General features: G+C 43.7%; 1 protein-coding gene across 1 annotated transcript in view; it reads left to right on the top strand.

The window, feature by feature from the left end:
* LRRC7 (leucine rich repeat containing 7) overlaps positions 1 to 18,465 on the top strand; it is a 344,062-nt gene that overhangs the window by 267,121 nt on the left and 58,476 nt on the right. Inside the window, exons 17-20 of the mRNA XM_054037099.1 lie at positions 7,864 to 8,064; positions 14,534 to 14,645; positions 14,889 to 15,069; positions 16,109 to 17,786. Coding sequence (XP_053893074.1) covers positions 7,864 to 8,064; positions 14,534 to 14,645; positions 14,889 to 15,069; positions 16,109 to 17,786 — 2,172 coding nt within the window. The remainder of the gene's footprint in view (positions 1 to 7,863; positions 8,065 to 14,533; positions 14,646 to 14,888; positions 15,070 to 16,108; positions 17,787 to 18,465) is intronic.

Here is an 18,465-nt window from a genome sequence, read left to right as displayed (position 1 = left end):
AGGGCAAGGAAGCTAAGAGATTGGACTTATTCGGGAGGAAAGTCTATTCATCGGGGGGCCTTCAACTGAGGATCGCCAATCAGCAGGCGATTCTAAACAGGCACAATTTTAACTCTTGGGCATCAGTCGCCAAGTTTAAGGACTCCCTCCCACCTGACGCGCATCAGGAGTTCACGGCCCTGGTGGATGAGGGAATGGCAGTGGCCAAGACCTCTTTACAGGCCGCACTAGACTCAGCCGACGCTGCGGCTAGAACAATTGCGTCGGGAGTCGTGATGAGGCGTTCGGCGTGGTTGCAGGCTTCAGGTCTCCCGCCAGAAGTGCAGACCACGCTGCAGGACCTCCCGTTTGAAGGTTCGGGCTTGTTTTCCGACCAGACGGACGCCAGGCTACATAGCCTTAAGGACTCACGAGCGACCCTTAAGTCGTTGGGTATGCACACGCCGGTAACGCAGCGTAAGCCCTTTAAACCTCAGCCGCCGCAAAGGCAATACCACCCTCGGCCCCGACACGAGCCGTACCGCCGTCGGGGCAGGGATAACAGGCGGAGACGTAACAACATGCCTAACCAGGGCCAGAGTCACGGCCAGGGCAAGCCACAGCCGGGAAATAAACCAGGCTTTTGAAGCTACGCCCGAGGACAGCGTACCACTTCATATACCGGATCCTCCTCTGGGTTTCAAGGACCGTCTGGCCCATTTATACCGGGCCTGGCTGCGCATAACATCGGACCGCTAGGTCCTGCGCACAGTGAAGGCGGGCTATACCCTCCAGTTTTCCTCGCCCCCTCCCTGCCATCCCCCTTCCCCGTCCCTCTTCAGGGACCCTTCTCACGAGCAACTCCTCATACAGGAGGTACAGACCCTTCTCGCTGCAGGAGCAGTAGAAGAGGTCCCACCAGACCTAAGGGGAAAAGGATTCTATTCCAGATACTTCCTGATCCCCAAGGCGAAAGGGGGCCTCCGTCCTATCTTGGACCTGCGCGATCTAAACAAGTTTCTGATCAAAGCGCGCTTCCGTATGGTCTCCCTTGGAACTATTATCCCATCCCTGGATCTGGGGGATTGGTATGCTGCCCTCGATATGAAAGATGCCTATTTTCACATCGCAATCAATCCGGCCCACAGACGTTTTCTGCGCTTCGTTGTCGGCCAGCGCCATTTCCAATTTACGGTCCTGCCCTTCGGCCTGGCGTCAGCACCACGGGTGTTTACGAAGTGCATGTCCGTGGTAGCAGCCTTCCTTCGAAAAAGAAGGATGCGTGTGTTCTCGTACCTGGACGATTGGCTACTCGCGGGCAGGTCGGAGGCCGAGGTCCGATCTCACGTGACGCTGGCCTTGCAGACGTTCGACAAGCTCGGCCTCCGGGTCAATGTGCCCAAATCCACTTTAGTCCCCACACAGAGGCTGGACTTCATAGGTGCTACCCTGGACTCGGTAACCGCGCAAGCGAGCCTACCAGAGGCACGGTTCATGTCAATTCACAGAGCCGTAAGCTCGGTCCAAAAATTCCCCACGACAACGGCAAGGTGTTGCATGCAGCTTCTGGGGCATATGGCAGCTTGCACACACGTGGTCAGACATGCCCGCCTGAGGCTCTGGCCTTTACAGTTGTGGTTCGCCCACACGCATCGCCCCAACAGAGACCCGTTGGATCAGGTAGTCACGATCCCAAACCAGGTGCTCAGCTCGCTACGCTGGTGGCTCGATCGCCAACAGGTTTTGCGAAGGGATCCCCTTCGCTGCCCCACAGCCCACTCTGACGTTGGTAATAGATGCATCGGACCTGGGTTGGGGGGCACCTGGGGGAACTGCGGACCCAAGGGCTGTGGTCCAGAGAAGACAAGCTGCTTCACATCAATCTGAAGAGCGGTTCGCCTCGCCTGTCAGACCTTCCGCGCCTCCATAAAAGGTCACAGCGTGGCAGTCCTGACGGACAACACTACCGCCATGTTCTATATAAACAAGCAGGGCGGGTCCCGGTCTTTTCCCCTCTGTCACGAGGCACTCCAATTATGGAACTTCTGTATAGCCCATGCGATACACCTCATCGCGACGTATCTTCCGGGGATTCAAAACGGCTTAGCAGACTGCCTCAGCCGATCCTACCGAATGCACGAATGGACGTTGAGACGAGACGTCCTGCATTCGATCTTCCGGAGGTGGGGCTTTCCCCGGGTGGATCTATTCACCACCAGGGACAACAGCCAATGCCCTCAGTTCTGCTCATTCCAGAACCTCAGCCGGGGATCATTAGCAGATGCTTTCATGATCCCATGGGGAGGGAGCCTAAGATACGCCTTCCCTCCGTTCCCACTCATACACAAGGTTCTCCTCAAGACCCGCAGGGACAGGGCGACGATCATACTTATTGCCCCGGCCTGGCCACGCCAGCATTGGTTCACGTCCCTGCTGGAACTGTCCATAGCCGATCCAATCACCCTCCCCCTCCATCGCGACCTAGTCATAGAATCATAGAATCATAGAATATCAGAGTTGGAAGGGACCTCAAGAGGTCATCTAGTCCAACCCCCTGCTCAAAGCAGGACCAATTCCCAACTAAATCATCCCAGCCAGGGCTTTGTCAAGCCGGGCCTTAAAAACCTCCAAGGAAGGAGACTCCACCACCTCCCTAGGTAATGCATTCCAGTGTTTCACCACCCTCCTAGTGAAATAGTTTTTCCTGATATCCAACCTGGACCTCCCCCACCACAACTTGAGACCATTGCTCCTTGTTCTGTCATCTGCCACCACTGAGAACAGCCGAGCTCCATCCTCTTTGGAACCCCCCTTCAGGTAGTTGAAGGCTGCTATCAAATCCCCCCTCATTCTTCTCTTCTGGAGACTAAACAATCCCAGTTCTCTCAGCCTCTCCTCATAGTCACGCAAGTCAAAGGTCGCCTACTCCACCCGAACCTGTCTTCGCTACATCTCACGGCATGGTATCTCTCTGGCTGAATGATGCAGAACACAGATGCTCTCACCAAGTTCAGCAAATCCTCCTTAATAGTAGGAAGCCCTCTACAAGAGCGACCTACCTGGCAAAATGGAAAAGGTTTTCCCACTGGTGTGAGCCTCAACGCATACAGCCTTTACAAGCCTCAATTCCGTCGATCTTGGATTACCTACTGCACCTCAAGAATCAAGGGCTTGCGCCCGCCTCAATTAGAGTTCACTTAGCCGCTATTTCGGCTTTCCATCCGGGAGAGTTGGGAGTGTCCGTGTTCTCCAACCCCACAGTGGCCCGATTCCTCAAGGGGCTGGAAAGGGTGTTTCCCTACTCGCGCCCGCCTGTCCCGGCGTGGAGCCTGAACCTAGTCCTAACAAGACTCATGAGTCCTCCCTTTGAGCCCCTAGCCACTTGCTCCCTCACGCACCTCTCGTGGAAGGTGGCGTTTCTCGTGGCCATCACGTCGGCCAGAAGGGTATCGGAATTGAGGGCCCTCTCTTCGGAACCGCCCTATACAGTGTTCCATAAAGATAAGGTGCAACTGAGGCCGCACCCCAAATTCCTCCCAAAAGTGGTATCACAGTTTCACATGGGGCAAGACATTTGCCTACCGGTGTTTTTTCCTAAACCCCATACGGACCCTCACCACCGCAGCCTACATACCCTGGATGTCCGAAGGGCGTTGGCATTTTACCTGGAACGGACCAGGTCATTCCGCAGAACACCCCAGCTGTTCATTGCTATTGCGGAACGTATGAAAGGCTTGCCTATCTCGACACAGCGCTTGTCGGCATGGATTGTGCATTGTATACGCACTTGTTATGAGCTCGCCAATGTTCCGGCCCCGGAGATCCGGGCCCATTCGACTAGAGCCCAAGCATCCTCAACGGCCTACTTGGTGCAGGTCCCTATCCAGGAGATCTGTAAGGCAGCCACCTGGTCGTCCGTACATACGTTCACAGCCCACTACACGATCCATCATCAGACCAGAGAGGACGCGATGGTCGGTCGGGCTGTGCTACAGTCAGTTGTACCTTGACTCCTACCCACCTCCAATGGTAAGCTTGGGAATCACCTAATGTGTAATGGACGTGAACAATCACTCGAAGAAGAAAGAACGGTTACTTACCTTCTGTAACTGTTGTTCTTCGAGATGTGTTGTTCACGTCCATTACACTTCCCACCCTCCTTCCCCTCTGTCGGAGTCTCCGGCAAGAAGGAACCGGAGGGGTCGGGTCGGCAGGGATATATATACCCTGGAGCGGGGCGCCGCTCTGGCGGGAAGGAGGGGGCCCCGCCGGCCCGACGGGAGCCGCTAAGGGAAAAAGTTTCCGACGTCCGTGCACGCGGCGCACGTACACCTAATGTGTAATGGACGTGAACAACACATCTCGAAGAACAACAGTTACAGAAGGTAAGTAACCGTTCTTTTTCCAAATCTCCAACCTAAATTTCCCTTGCTGCAATTTGAGCCCATTGCTTCTTGTCCTATCCTCAGAGGTTAACGAGAACAATTTTTCACCTTCCTCCTTGTAACAACCTTTTATGTACTTGAAAACTATTATCATGTTCCCCCTCAATCTTCTCTTCTCCAGACTAAACAAACCCATTTTTTTCAATCTTCCCCCCTAGGTCAGGTTTTCTAGACATTTAATTATTTTCATTGCTCTCCTGTTTCCCGGGGTTTTCCGAATCCAAAGTTCTTGGTAACTCTTGGCGAGGCAGTGGCAGGAAATAAATCAGTGAGGACACAGCCACAAATCCATGTTGACTGTTACTTATTATCTTCTAGGGTCTGAAAATTGATTGCTCTATTATTTGCTCCATTATCTTTCCGGGTACTGAAGTTCAGCTAATTGGTCTGTAATTCCCTGGGTTATTCTTATTCCCCTTTTTATAGATTGGCACTATATTTGCCCTATTTCAGTCCTCTGGAATGTCTCCTGTCTTCCATGAATTTTTGAAAATAATTGCTAATGGGTCAGATATCACCTCAGCCAGCTCCTTGACTTGAAGACATCCAATTTATCTAAGTAATTTTTAACCTGGTCTTTAACCTCATTTTCACTGGCATTCACTATGTTAGATGTCTGATCGCTACTAACCTTTTTGGTGAAGACTGAAACAAAAAAATCATTTAGTACTATCATTTCCACATGTTCTGTTATTGTCTTTCCCCCCTCATTGAGAAATGGGCCTTGATCTTCCTCTTGCTTCTGATGTATTTATAGAATGTCATCTTGTTATTTTTTTATGTCTCTAGCTCATTTAATCTCATTTTATGCCTTGGCCTTTCTAATTTTGTCCCTACATGCTTGTATTGGCTTTTATTTTATATTCATCCTTCATAATTTGACCTAGTTTCCACTTTTTGTAGGATTCTTTTTTTGAGTTTTAGATCATCAAAGATATCCTGATTAACCCAGGGTGGTCTCTTGCCATACTTCCTATCTTCCCTATGCAGTGGGATAGTTTGCTTCTGTGCCCATAATAATGTCTCTTTGAAAAACTGCCAACTCCCTCAAACTCTTTTTTCCCTTAGACTTGCTTCCCATGGGATCTTACCTACCAACTCCGTGATTATGCTAAAGCCTGCCTTCTTGAAATCCATTCTTTATTCTGCTTCATTTTCTCTCCTACTATTCATTAGAATCATGAACTCCATCATTTCATGATTACTTTCATCCATGCTGCCTTCCAGTTTCAAATTCTCAACCAGTTCCTCCCTATTTGTCAAATCAAATCAAGAACAACCTCTCCTCTAGTGCTTTCTCCGTCTTTTGAAATAAAAAACTGTTTCCAGTGTATTTAAACATATTTCATCATATCATATTGATATTTATATACATTACAAGCACAGCTTGAATATCTATTTCAGTGCAATATGAATGTGTTTCAATAGTGATGTTTCACTTGAATAAAATGCACTTTTTAAAATAAGACATACTGTGCAGGACAAGTATTCTATACGTTGGTTTAAATGATGCTCTTTACTGTGCAGTGCAGAAGGAGCAAGTTTAAACAAAACTGGCCACGTGTTCAGAATGCATGGAAATGGGGATCAACACCAGGGTGACATGATCTGCTTCTCCTTCCTGGGCAAACTTCTGTATGTGAACAACATTTGCTTGTGGCTTTCCAGATGTGAGAAAGGTCATATTAGAGTGGAGATAGTTGGAACAAGGGAGTAGATCTCTGCATGATGTGCTTTTTTCCCCAATCCATGCATTTTCCATTCGAAGATGCCAAACTAGAATTCATGGTGTGTGGAGTAGAATTTGCACTCAATGTTCTTCTTCGAGTGTTGTCCCTGTGGGTGCTCCACATTAAGTATTCGTGCGCCCCTGCGCTCATAATCAGAGGATTGTGGTAGCAGTACCCAGGGCCGCCCAGAAGATTCAGGGGGCCTGGGGCAAAGCAATTTCGGGGGCCCCTTCCATAAAAAAAAGTTGCAATACTATAGTAATATGTATTTGGAAATGTAAAAAATAACCAGTGAAATACATTCAAATATTAATTTGTAATAATTTGAAAATACACAAAATACATTATTTAAAACATTAAATGCTTTAATGGTATGTATACATTTGCAATTACATAATGGTCTGTCGCTGGGTAATGGTGATGGTTGGTGCCAATGGGCTGTCGCTGCCTGGGGGTGGCGCTAATGTTGCCCGGGGCTGGGTAGGGAGCTGGGCTCTGGGTCGGGAGGTGCCTGGCTCAGAGGGGCTGGGCTCGGAGCTGTAGGTCAGGGCTGCGGGGGGGATGGGGTCGGGGGTGTCTGGCTCAAAGGGGCTAAGCTCGGAGCTAGGGGTCAGAGCTGTAGGGAGATGGGGTCATGGGGGTGTCCAGCTCAGAGGGGCTGGGCTCGTAGCTAGGGGTCAGGGCGGTGGGGGGATGGGGTCGGAGGGTGTCCGGCTCAGAGGGGCTGGGCTCGGACTAGGGGTCAGGGCTGTGGGGGAGATAGGGTCAGGGAGGTGTCCGGCTCAGAGTAGAAAATTTTCTATTGATCGAAATTAAGATTCTATTATGTATATCTTTAAGGACTTAGTTATGCCACCCTGAGTCACACAAGTAGTACAGGAAATCAACAGGGCTATACAGGACTATCAGGAGTAAGGTACTATTCAGTGTGACTCACTGCTAAGTCAATAAGGATTTAGTCTCCTGTTTTGTTTATGCATAAGAATAGATCTCATTGACCTCAGTGCAAGCTACATGTACATATCAAGGGACAAATAGTTCCACAATGGGTTATATTCTGCTCTCAGTTATTCTGATGTAAATCTAAAATAACTCCACTGAATATAGGAAAATTATTCTGGATTTTCACAGATGTCATTAAGAACAGGATGTGATCTGATCTGAAAGTGGTCTTGATCTGAGAGTAGAATCTGAACCTCAGTATTCTTACGTGGTAAAAAACTGAACATAAAGGGAGGAGTTATACCTTAGATTGACATTAGTATAACTGAAATAGATTCCAGCCCACGGACTTTGAAAATGACTCATGATTAGATCTGGGTGAACTTTTTTAAACAAAGCTTTGTGAATTAATGTTGAATTTGCTAAATTGTTTCAGCAAAAAATAAATGAGTTTAATTTTGACATTTTTAAAATGAATCATTTTGATTTTTTGATTAAAACTGCTGTTTGAATTTTGCTTCAGTTTAATATTTTTAAAAGGTAAAAATAATGATGTCAAATGAAACAAAACGTTCAGCCACTGAACTGAAAAATCAGTTATTCACACAGTTCTACTCATAATGACAAATGTATGTAGCACATTTCTCAAATATTTTAATTCACTGCTTGTACATTATGCACTTATCCATAGTACTGTAACTATAGATTTAACTTGCATGTTATTTTTATTTCATATTTGTGCTTTAATTCTTTTTATAATTGTTTAGGTTGAAATAAATCTAAAGCGTTATCCAACTCCATACCCAGAAGATTTAAAGAACATGGTAAAATCTGTTCAAAATCTGGTGGGCAAAACAAGCCATGGAGTGAGGCCTGAGAACTCAACCCCAGCTGCCAACAATGAGCAAACTATGAAAGAAAAGTATGAGCACAAGTGGCCTATGGCAACAAAGGAGATTTCAGTGGAGGTAATATTACAAGATTATTGTTACTTTCAAGAGCTCAACAAGGGTTTTAACCTGGCTCCATTACGTGACATTGTTTTATATCTGATCTTAAAATCATAGGCAATTGTTTCTGGTATTAACTTTTTGTATTAGAATCAGATTAATTTTTCCTAGTTTTTCTCTAAAATTAATTGAGACTCATTTTCTCAGTTTTCAATCTGAGTTGATAAGGATCTATTCTGCTGTTCATGTGTGTCTGTAACTCTCCTAAATGTTAATGGCAGTGAAATATACATAGCAGTAGCAGAATAGACCATATAATAATTTACATCTCAGTCATATACTCATAAATGTCTTCTTGATTCAGATATGTAATGACAAATCTAATGATTTAGGGCAAGATTCTGTCTTTTACTCACATTGAGTCTGATCCTAAGGTTATTGAAGTCAACAAAAGTCTTTCCATTGACTTCAATGAACTTTACATCAGGCCCATTGAATAGTATTTACTGAAGAAGTCTCATAGATGTCAATTGGACTACTTATGAAGTAAGGTACTATTCATTGTGAGTGTAAGTTGCAGAACCTGCTCCTTAAAAAATAGATACTTACCAAGAGAAGATAAGTCCTTATATTGTCCTTATATGGTAAAAGGCTGCAATTCCAGCGTGAACATTGTTGAAAGTTATTTCCAAAATTTAGTACTAGCTATATGGAGCCAAATTCAGAGCTGGTGTAAGTAGGATCAGTTCCTTTGATCTCAGTGGACATTTACTCACTTATACAAAGTCTGAATTTTTTTAACCAATTAATTACAATTTAAAAACACAACTTACAGCTATGATGATGCTTGCAGTACTTACTGATCATTTTATAACATACCTGGAGAGATCCATGGAAAGCACCTGACACTTTTGGAAGCCCCTATAAAACCCAAATTTTAAAAAGAAAATAAATTTGAAAACAAAGGTTTCAGAGTAGCAGCAGTGTTAGTCCACGAAAGCTTATGCTCTAATAAATGTGTTAGTCTCTATGGTGCCACAAGTACTCCTGTTCTTTTTTCGAAAACAAAGTCACTCAATCTTTATCAAATTTTCTTTTCGCCTCTTTGTAATTTAACTGTTACAATTGATGCATTATCCTTGAAAGGTACCACCCTGTGGCCAGCTGTTGCTGTGTAATTACGTTAATTTGTCTTCACCCATTGTGCATGTACCACTGCAGATTGGGTTGTTTTCACATATCCAATAGTCCTAGTAATCATTGCTCCACTCATTGCACTGCTATGTGTGTTTCATTTACAGTGAGAATATTTCCATTTCTTTTGGGCTTGTTCGTATTAAGGCACACTTTAGCACAATTATTTTCCCTTGGGATTGCTTCCACAAATGTTCACAAAATCTAGGTACTGCTTCAGTTGGGTACTTTGATCAGAGTATTCAAAATCAAATAATTTGCTGTTTTCTTTAAAGTCCTTGAATCCAAATGTTATTTCTTTTAACTCTCTGAAAGACATTCTAATCATTTAACTTTCACCAAATGTTGTTACAATCCTGTTCCTTCAGTCAGGGTATTTGTGCCATTTTGTTCTCATCAACTAGATAAATTTGTATTGTATCATCTAGCTTTGAACAGCAAGGAGCCTGGAGCCCAGGTGGCACCTGGTCCAGAAGCCGGGAGCCCAGGTAGCTGCTGTGCTCCCAGTGGGAAGCAGAGAGCCCAGGTGGCAGCCTGGTGAGGGGCAAGGACCGGGGAGCCTGGGCGGGAGCCCGGTGGGGACTGGGGAGCTGGGTGGCAGCCTGGCTGGGAGTGGGGGGGCAGCAGAGCTCTCAGCGGGGAGCCGGGAGCCTGGGTGGCAGCCCAACCTGAAGTGGGCATCCTGGGTGGCAGCCCAGTGGGGAACCAGGAGCCGGGAGGACAGCCGGGCTCTAGCTGGAGCTCCCCCTCGCCCCAGGGTGACAGCCCGAGCTCTGAGCCAGGTGCGGGGTTCATAGGAGGGAGCCTAACGGTCTTTCTTTTCAATTTCACTGTTCCAGCTGGGAGCTGTGAAATTGACAAGCATGACAGCCAACAGCCAAAGTAAGGAACAGTGTCTACATGGACACTGCATTGCCCTAACTACACCGAGCTAATCCCTATGCCTCTTGTGAAATTGGAGTTATTATGTCAATGTAGTAGGGCATTTACATTGGTGGGAACAAGGCTGTGTTGTAGACACTGACACAATTAGGTCAATGTAAGGCAGCTTATGTTGACCTAACTCTGTAGTGTAGACCAAGCAATAGAAAATCAAGCATTCCAAAAGAGCCACCTGTCTGATTCAGACAACATTCATAACTTGATTTTGGAAATCCCAAACAGGAAGAAGAAAGAAGAACATACAGAAAGTTCAGAGGTACAATAAGAAACTTAACATGCACTGTGCTTCAAAAATTACATCTGAAGAAGTGAGGTTTTTACCCACGAAAGCTTATGCCCAAATAAATCTGTTAGTCTTTAAGGTGCCACCAGACTCCTTGTTGTTTTTGTAGATACAGACTAACACGGCTACCCCCCGATACAAAAATTACAGTATATCACAGCTTGAGAATGCTACATATGTACTTTTTCAAAAAGGACATTGGATGATAAGTTTGTATATTGGGGTGGAAACTGACTGATGCATTGGCAAAATGTTATTAAATAATGACCAGCTTTAAGTTGTGTGTGTATTTATTATGTTGTATAGGAAATACAAAATAGTATAAAGGAACTGTAACTGGTATATCAAAATAATTTAAGGTCTTGAATATATTACAATAAACATGGAGTATGTGTAAGAAACAAATATATATATTTGTTTTGCCAACATTGAGGGACTGACTAAACTGGCTGATAAGGAATCTAAGGCTCGGTCTACACTACCCCCCCCCAATTCGAACTAAGGTACGCAACTTCAGCTACGTGAATAACGTAGCTGAAGTCGAAGTACCTTAGTTCGAACTTACCTTGGTCCACACGCGGCAGGCAGGCTCCCCCGTCGACTCCGCAGTACTCCTCTCGCCAAGCTGGAGTACCGCAGTCGACGGCGAGCACTTCCGGGTTCGACTTATCGCGTCCAGACTAGACGCGATAAGTCGAACCCAGAACTTCGATTTCCAGCCGTCGAACTACCTGGTAAGTGTAGCCAAGGCCTAAGGAATTTTGGGAAGGCATAACTATATGTAAAGCAAAAATATTAAAATATCACTACAGAAGTATAATAGTACTCTCAAAGGACTGTATATGTGGCAATCCTCTCACTTATTTTTGCTTCACTCATGTTACTAAAAGCAATTAATAAAGTATAAATCATATAAAACTATGACAATAAGAGCAATAGTAACATGGTTTCATTTTTAATTAATGAAATTGTGTTTTCGAATATGGCATCTCTTTCCTTTCTTTCATCTTTTCCACAAAGTCATTTAACTCACTATTGATGGAATAACTTTGCCAACAAAGTGCTGGAGACACAGGGTCTCATAGTGCCTCAACCCCCCTCCACCTTCTGTAGCAGAAGTGCTCAGCTACAAGTATACCTCCAGCAAGGCTCAAACCACCTCTCTTCCCCCAACATTCCCTCCATCACTCCTACTTATAAATGCCAATTTTTCCTCCCTCTCCATTCTAACACCACTCATTCGCTCCCTCTCTCTCTACTACCAACTCTTCTCCACCAAATGTCCATTCTTCTCCCCACGACAGATACCATCATCCCCTCTTCCCCAAACCTGTGTCCACCCTTCCCAGAAAGTCTTTTCTGAATCTATCATCCCCCTAACTCATCTACTGTCCACGTCTCTCACCAGGGCTGTGTCCCACACCAGCCTTCCTGCTCCTTGAGGCAAGGTACCCCCTCCCAAGACAATCCCCCAGAGCCTGTGTTCCATCAGAGTGCCCCTTATGGCTGTGTTCCATCAACTGCCTTTCCCGGGGTCTCCTCTGAGCTTGGATACCCACGTAACTCCTCTTGATAGTGTGTTTTCCACTATCTCCCTTTCCACCTTGTGTCCTTCACAAGGTCTCCATGGGCAGTCTCCTCCTCATACCTGAACCATGTCCATGTCATGATGGGAAGGGAAGAGAAGGAGAAATACAGAGAACGATCCCTCTTCATATCTCCATTCCTTTCACTTAGCTGCCCTGTTCTGTGATTCCCTAATTTTAATTACCCCTCCGTGGATCAAGTCACTATCTCACTTCCCTTCTTCCTCTTTCTTGGTTTTTGGTGTTTTCAGAGCATATCTGATAGCTGGTTAGTACAGAAAATCAGTCAGATTGGAGCTGTCAGACAGTGGCAGCATTTGGGCTCAGTTACATGTATGGAATCATAAAGCTTCTCAAAGAGGGAAGCAGCAACTGTCCGGTTGGAAATGAAAAACAAAGGGATAAATTGGGCTAAAACAGTTCTGAGTGAAGTGAGAGATCATCAAGCAGTAGCAGCTGCTGGCTGAGTGATAATGAACAAATGGATGAGTCTAGAGCATTTCTGACTGGAGGTTGGGTTGTTGACTTAACAAGACAGTTTTATGGTTGAGCTGTGGACAAAGAATCTGATGCTGGAACTGACAGCTGTAAAAGAGGAGCCACGCCCAGTTGGGAACAACTGAGAAGGCCCCCCAACCATATATTATTTTACTTTTTAAATTAAATGGGTTCAATCTTACACAATCTAAGGACTCAATTTGAATTTATTTCACTACTAGGAAGGCAAAAGGGCAGAGTCTAGGAAATCCATTGAGTTAATTCCCCTTACTCTTCCTTATCAGTCCCTAAAATCAAAATATTGTTGTCCCTTTTGACCCGAGCAGCAAGTCAAAGTTTGGGGTCTCGTTGGTGTACCAGTTGGGAGTAGAAATTGGTGGTAGTCAGATATTTCTTTATGCTGTTTTGTTTATTTACAAAGAATGTACGAAGTGGTCTGTCTCTGACTACAGAAGGAATGAGATAGCACGAAACAGCTTCTTTTGCTTATAGCACCAGGAGCATTCTTTCCAGCCTGCACTCCTGACCCAAAAACCTCTCCCCAGGCTTCTTCCAGGGACAGCTATCATACTTTCAATAGCTCCCTTCTGTGTGTGCGGGCGTGTGGGTCCGCTCTCTCTCTCATTCCTTCTCAGTTTCTTTGTGTCCTGTCTTCCCATACACACACCTGTCCAAAACAATACTCAGCAAAAGCTCCTGGGTGCGTACATGCACTCCTTTTGTCTTATGCTTACAGTTATGTTAACTGAAGGGTGAATTCACACCTATGAACCACAATCCCATAACAAGGTTTCATCCAACTCATACAATATCAGAAACAATACTTAAGGGGGCACCATGGATGACTAGATTGGTGGACTAGGGGACCTGGGTTCTATTCCTGGCTCTGCCATTGTTTCACTGTGTGACCTGGAGCAAGTCACTTGATCTCTCTGTGCCTCAGTTTCCTTATCTGTGTGTTGGGATAATAGCGCTTATCTATCTTGGTAAAATTCTTTGAGATTATGGATGAAAAATAAATATGTAAATGCTAGGTATTATAAAACAAGGGTTTTATAAGTAGATCAGAGATGAGTCAGAATCTTTGGAGTTCTATCAGACCATTCAAAGTTCTCCCTGCATTTCCCACGCTAAATTTTCTTTACATTTACAATTTTCTTTGTTTAAATTCTGTGAACCTAGTGAATTTTGATTTTCAAAATGTTTTTCAGTTTAATCCTAATATGAATTATTCTATTAAAGAGAGCTGTAAACTATGATTTCTAAAATAATCTTTCAAGTCATAATTAACCAAAAGTGTCAGAATACATATTTCAACCAATAAAAGCACATGTTTTGTTTAAAAACAGAAACAAATGACTTACTGGTCTAATTCTTTGCAGCAGGGATCTTAGCAGCACACATCTTGTTTGCTCTTGCATTATGTAGTAAATCTTTTGAAGTTCAGCCAGATTAGCATTTGCTCTCAAAACACAGGGTTGACATTATTATTAGCCTAAGTTCATAGAAAATTCTTTTGGAGCCAAGATAGCTTCTTGGTTCAGTGCAGATGTAGGGACAGTTGAATTTGTAAAGATCTGTCCCATTGTAATCGGAACAAATGAATGAGTAATACTTAATTCTTCAATAAGTGAATAGTTTTTTCTAAATTTTCATTCATTTCTACTTAAATTTTACATTTTTGTAAACTTTACTCCATCAAGAATGTGTGTGTGGTCTTGACACATCTCATAAGTTCTATCTAGTTCATCTGCATGTTCAGAATAAACACATTATCATCATAATATTACTGCTTTGTTCTAATATTTTATGAATAAGTAGAATTGTAGAGTGACAAATTCAGCATGATTATAATGATATTGTCTGTGCCTCGGTTTATATAGTTCCATGTTCATGACAAATGTGGCTGTTTCTTCATTGCCTTTTGCAAGTCCACCTTACTATAATTTTATTTTATACTTTGGTATTATTCTCTCTCTCTTAGGATTCCTTTGGACACCCTGCTAATGACATGAGGATAGGAGAACTTCGCCCTTCAATGGCTGAGGCTCCCTTGTACCAACCCAAACTTGTTCTTCTGGGTAAAGAAAAGAAAGGTACTACAGTATCTTGACTCCCAAAGGTGTTCAGTGAAGGCATGTTTAATGCATGCAGCTAGATAGATGAGCTATAAGTAATACATTGTGCTGGGATGTATTGGATACTACACTCTGATTTGCAGATATCTTACAAACAGTTTTTAAATATATGCATAATATCAGTTTGAACATTTATTTTTCCAGAACGTTTAGTTTCCGAATGCTCCAACCCCACATAATGCTTGTTCTATTTTATTTCAGAATCAACAGACGAATCTGAAGCAGATAAAATCCACTGTCTCAATAACAGTGTTTCCTCAGGCACTTACTCAGACTACTCACCTTCCCAAGCTTCCTCAGGGTCCTCTAATGCTCGTGTTAAAATGGGGTCCTTGCAAACAACTGCCAAAGAAGCAGTGAATAATTCTTTGTGGGGTAACAGGTGTGTATATGTTTACTGGGTTTGATTCTCTGTTGCTTCTCACCTTGTGTAGTCATATACGGCTGGCCAAAGTGAGGGCATACTGCGTATTTAAGGCTGTCAAACAAGAAGAGCATTTTACACCCATTTTTCCCTGGCAGCGATAACAATACAAGGTGAAGAAAGTGGGGAGTCAGGTTCTCTGTTATATTTTCTAAAGTGAAATAACCACATACTGAAAGTGCATAGTAAATTGCTATGCTATAAGGTTTGCAGACAATAAGCCTAGATCCTGAGCTGAGGAGTCTTGGCACACTTTAGGATTGACAGAATGCTTGTAACCTTTATACTCCCCCAGCCCTCAGTTTGTCCTGAGAGGATCGCTGCACAGATAAGAAGCCTGAAAGCTGCTTTAATTTTCACTGGCTATCAACAGCCGCAAGGGGACTATTCCAGCAGCTGGGGATTGCCAGGGCATGGGGATACCGAGTCACTTCTTCTCTACCCCCAGCCATGCCCCTACAGTGGCAACACAGAATAGAAACTGCTACAGCAGTTCTTTACTACCAAAATGTGCCCTACACATGGGGAATCCTCCATATCATTAAGCTTGCTTTATGGGGATGCCATTGCATTGCTGCAGAAGCACAAAGCTGTCCAACTGGACAAGAGGATCAGGGCCATCCTGCACCAAATTTTCAGAAGCTTCGTTTTTCAGCCTGGAATTGTGTTAATTCCTGGATTTATGACAGCAGAGGCTTTTATAGCTGAATTATTTTGTGCAGAGTTACCCACTTTGCTGAAAAATAAGTTATATTACATACAAAAAATATGAAAACAATTATTTATGTTGAAAAGCTAAGCCCTCAAAAGTTAGAAAATGCCAGATTTCATGACAAAGCACTGGCATAATTTATATATATTGTAATATAATCCAAAGGGCTAGATATACATGAGAAAACATTAGGATGTTTTGTAAGAATTTCTTTCTGCTGATTGCTCACTTATTGTAACAGAGGCCCGGATAGTTTTCATTGCATTTTATTTTTACTTTTTGCAGGCTTGCGCAGTCTTTTCCACAGCCTCTTGAGACAAAGCCATTACTCAGCCAGCTAGAATCTGCTCCAGTGGGAAATCTGCAGCAGCGCAATGACAGGCATCCAATGAGTGACACTTTTGCTGACAGCTGGAATGATACCCCACACTATGATAACACAGGGTTTGTTGCAGAGGAGAGCACAGTGGAGAATCCTAGCACTAACCCTCTCTTATGCTCTAAATCTAGAAGCACATCTGCTCATGGACGCAGGCCTTTAATTAGACAAGACAGGATAGTTGGCATTCCCCTGGAACTTGAACAGCCTACACACAGAAACACACCTGAATCAGAAGTGCCTCCTCCCAATCCTTGGCAGAATTGGACCAGAACTCCAAGTCCTTTTGAAGATAGGACAGCTTTTCCTTCTAAATTGGAGAGCACCCCCACCACCAGCCCTTTGCCTGAAAGGAAAGATCATATCAAAGAATCTCCTGAAGCAGCTAGCACTTTTTCTCCAGGAGTAGCGTGGGAGTATCATGATTCAAATGCTAACAGAAGTCTTAGTAATGTCTTTTCACATATTCATTGCCGTCCAGAGTCTTCTAAAAGTGTTATTGCAATGAGCAAGAGTACAGAGAGGCTTTCCCCAATGATGAGAGATTTAAAAACTAGTAAATTTAAGAAGTCGCAAAGTATTGATGAGATAGACATCGGTACATATAAAGTTTATAATATTCCATTAGAAAACTATGCATCCCGTAATGACAATGCAGGAACCCATGAAAGACTAGATAAAATGATAGGACAGGAGCATGGTATGTCTAGTATGTCTCGTAGCCAATCTGTACCAATGCTAGATGATGAGTTGCTGAGTTATGGAAGTGTTAAGGTACAGCAGCAGCAAAAGCCTTCTGTTACCAAAAAAGTCTATCAGTTTGACCAAAGCTTCAATCCTCAAGGAGCAGTGGAAGTTAAAGCAGAAAAGAGGATACCACCACCTTTTCAACACAATCCAGAATATGTTCCCCAGCAGAGTAAAAACATTGCCAAGGATTTGGTTAGTCCAAGAGCCTATAGAGGCTATCCCCCCATAGAGCATATGTTTTCATTCTCTCAGCCTTCAGTTAATGAGGAGGCTGTTAATGCTCAGTTCTCAACCCAGGGATCAAGGTCAGGATTTTTGAGAAGAGCTGATTCATTGGCAAGCTCCACTGAAATGTCAATGTATAGAAGAGTAAGCGAACCTCACGAACTGCCTCAGAGTGATAGGTATAGCAGACCTCAGTATAGAGCAGCTATGGAACGCCAAAGCAGTATCTCAGTGTCTGAAACCCAGTTCCTCAAAAGAAATGGCAGGTATGAAGATGAACACCCTTCATATCAAGAAGTGAAAGCCCAGTCTGGAAGTTTTCCAGTTAAAAACCTTACGCAAAGGAGGCCATTGTCTGCAAGAAGCTACAGTACAGAGAGTTATGGTACATCTCAGACTAGGCCAGTTTCAGCTCGGCCTACAATGGCAGCTCTGTTGGAAAAGATACCATCGGACTATAACTTGGGTAACTATGGTGACAAGCCTTCAGATAACAGTGATGTAAAGACAAGGCCTACCCCTGTGAAGGGAAATGAGAGCTGTGGTAAAATGCCTGCAGACTGGAGACAACAGCTACTTAGACATATAGAAGCTAGAAGGTTAGACAGGGTATGTTTGGCATTTCTCTGGAATTAATGCTCTAGTTTTATATTTTAATATTTCTAAGTATGTGCATGTATATATTTCTGATTCTGAGATTCCCTGTATTTGTGTTAGGGGAACTCATCTGTGAAGGATTTTGTTGACATAAGATATATAGTCAATTAGTATTGAGGGTTCTTGGGTAAATGATTTGTGGAGGCTTATGTATAAAAGTGTTTGGTACCAAAAAACCTGCTTCATTTAGTTACTACTTTGGGACTGCCTGAAACACTACAACCATAATTTCTATCAAAGAGCAGTATCAGCAATAGTAGAAGATTCTGAAATAAAACTAGAAAGGACTGAATCTTAGTGGAAAAATCTCAACTCTCCTGTTTTTTAATTTCCCAAAATGATATCACTAAACTTTTACCCATACAATAAGTAGGAAGAATTTTAAAAACAAATTCAGAGAATAGAAATAAGATTGAGAGTAGATGATCTGGATGGAATTACCGTCAACGTAAACCTGTAGAAAATAAATCCATTCTGAGTCCATTAGTGCAGTTAGCCAAAACAAAGTGTCTGGGATACCCAAGAAGGGCTTCAGTGGCCAATGGTTTCAAATCCTAGCTTAGTTTGTTGCTATTGTAAATTTAAATCCCACTGGTGTAAATTAATTGAATTATGCTACTAACCAAGATCA

Source organism: Malaclemys terrapin, chromosome 8, assembly GCF_027887155.1.
Source record: "Malaclemys terrapin pileata isolate rMalTer1 chromosome 8, rMalTer1.hap1, whole genome shotgun sequence".
Lineage (NCBI taxonomy): Eukaryota > Metazoa > Chordata > Testudines > Emydidae > Malaclemys > Malaclemys terrapin.
Note: the sequence above shows the minus strand (reverse complement) of the source record. Positions and strands in the feature narration are given on the sequence as shown.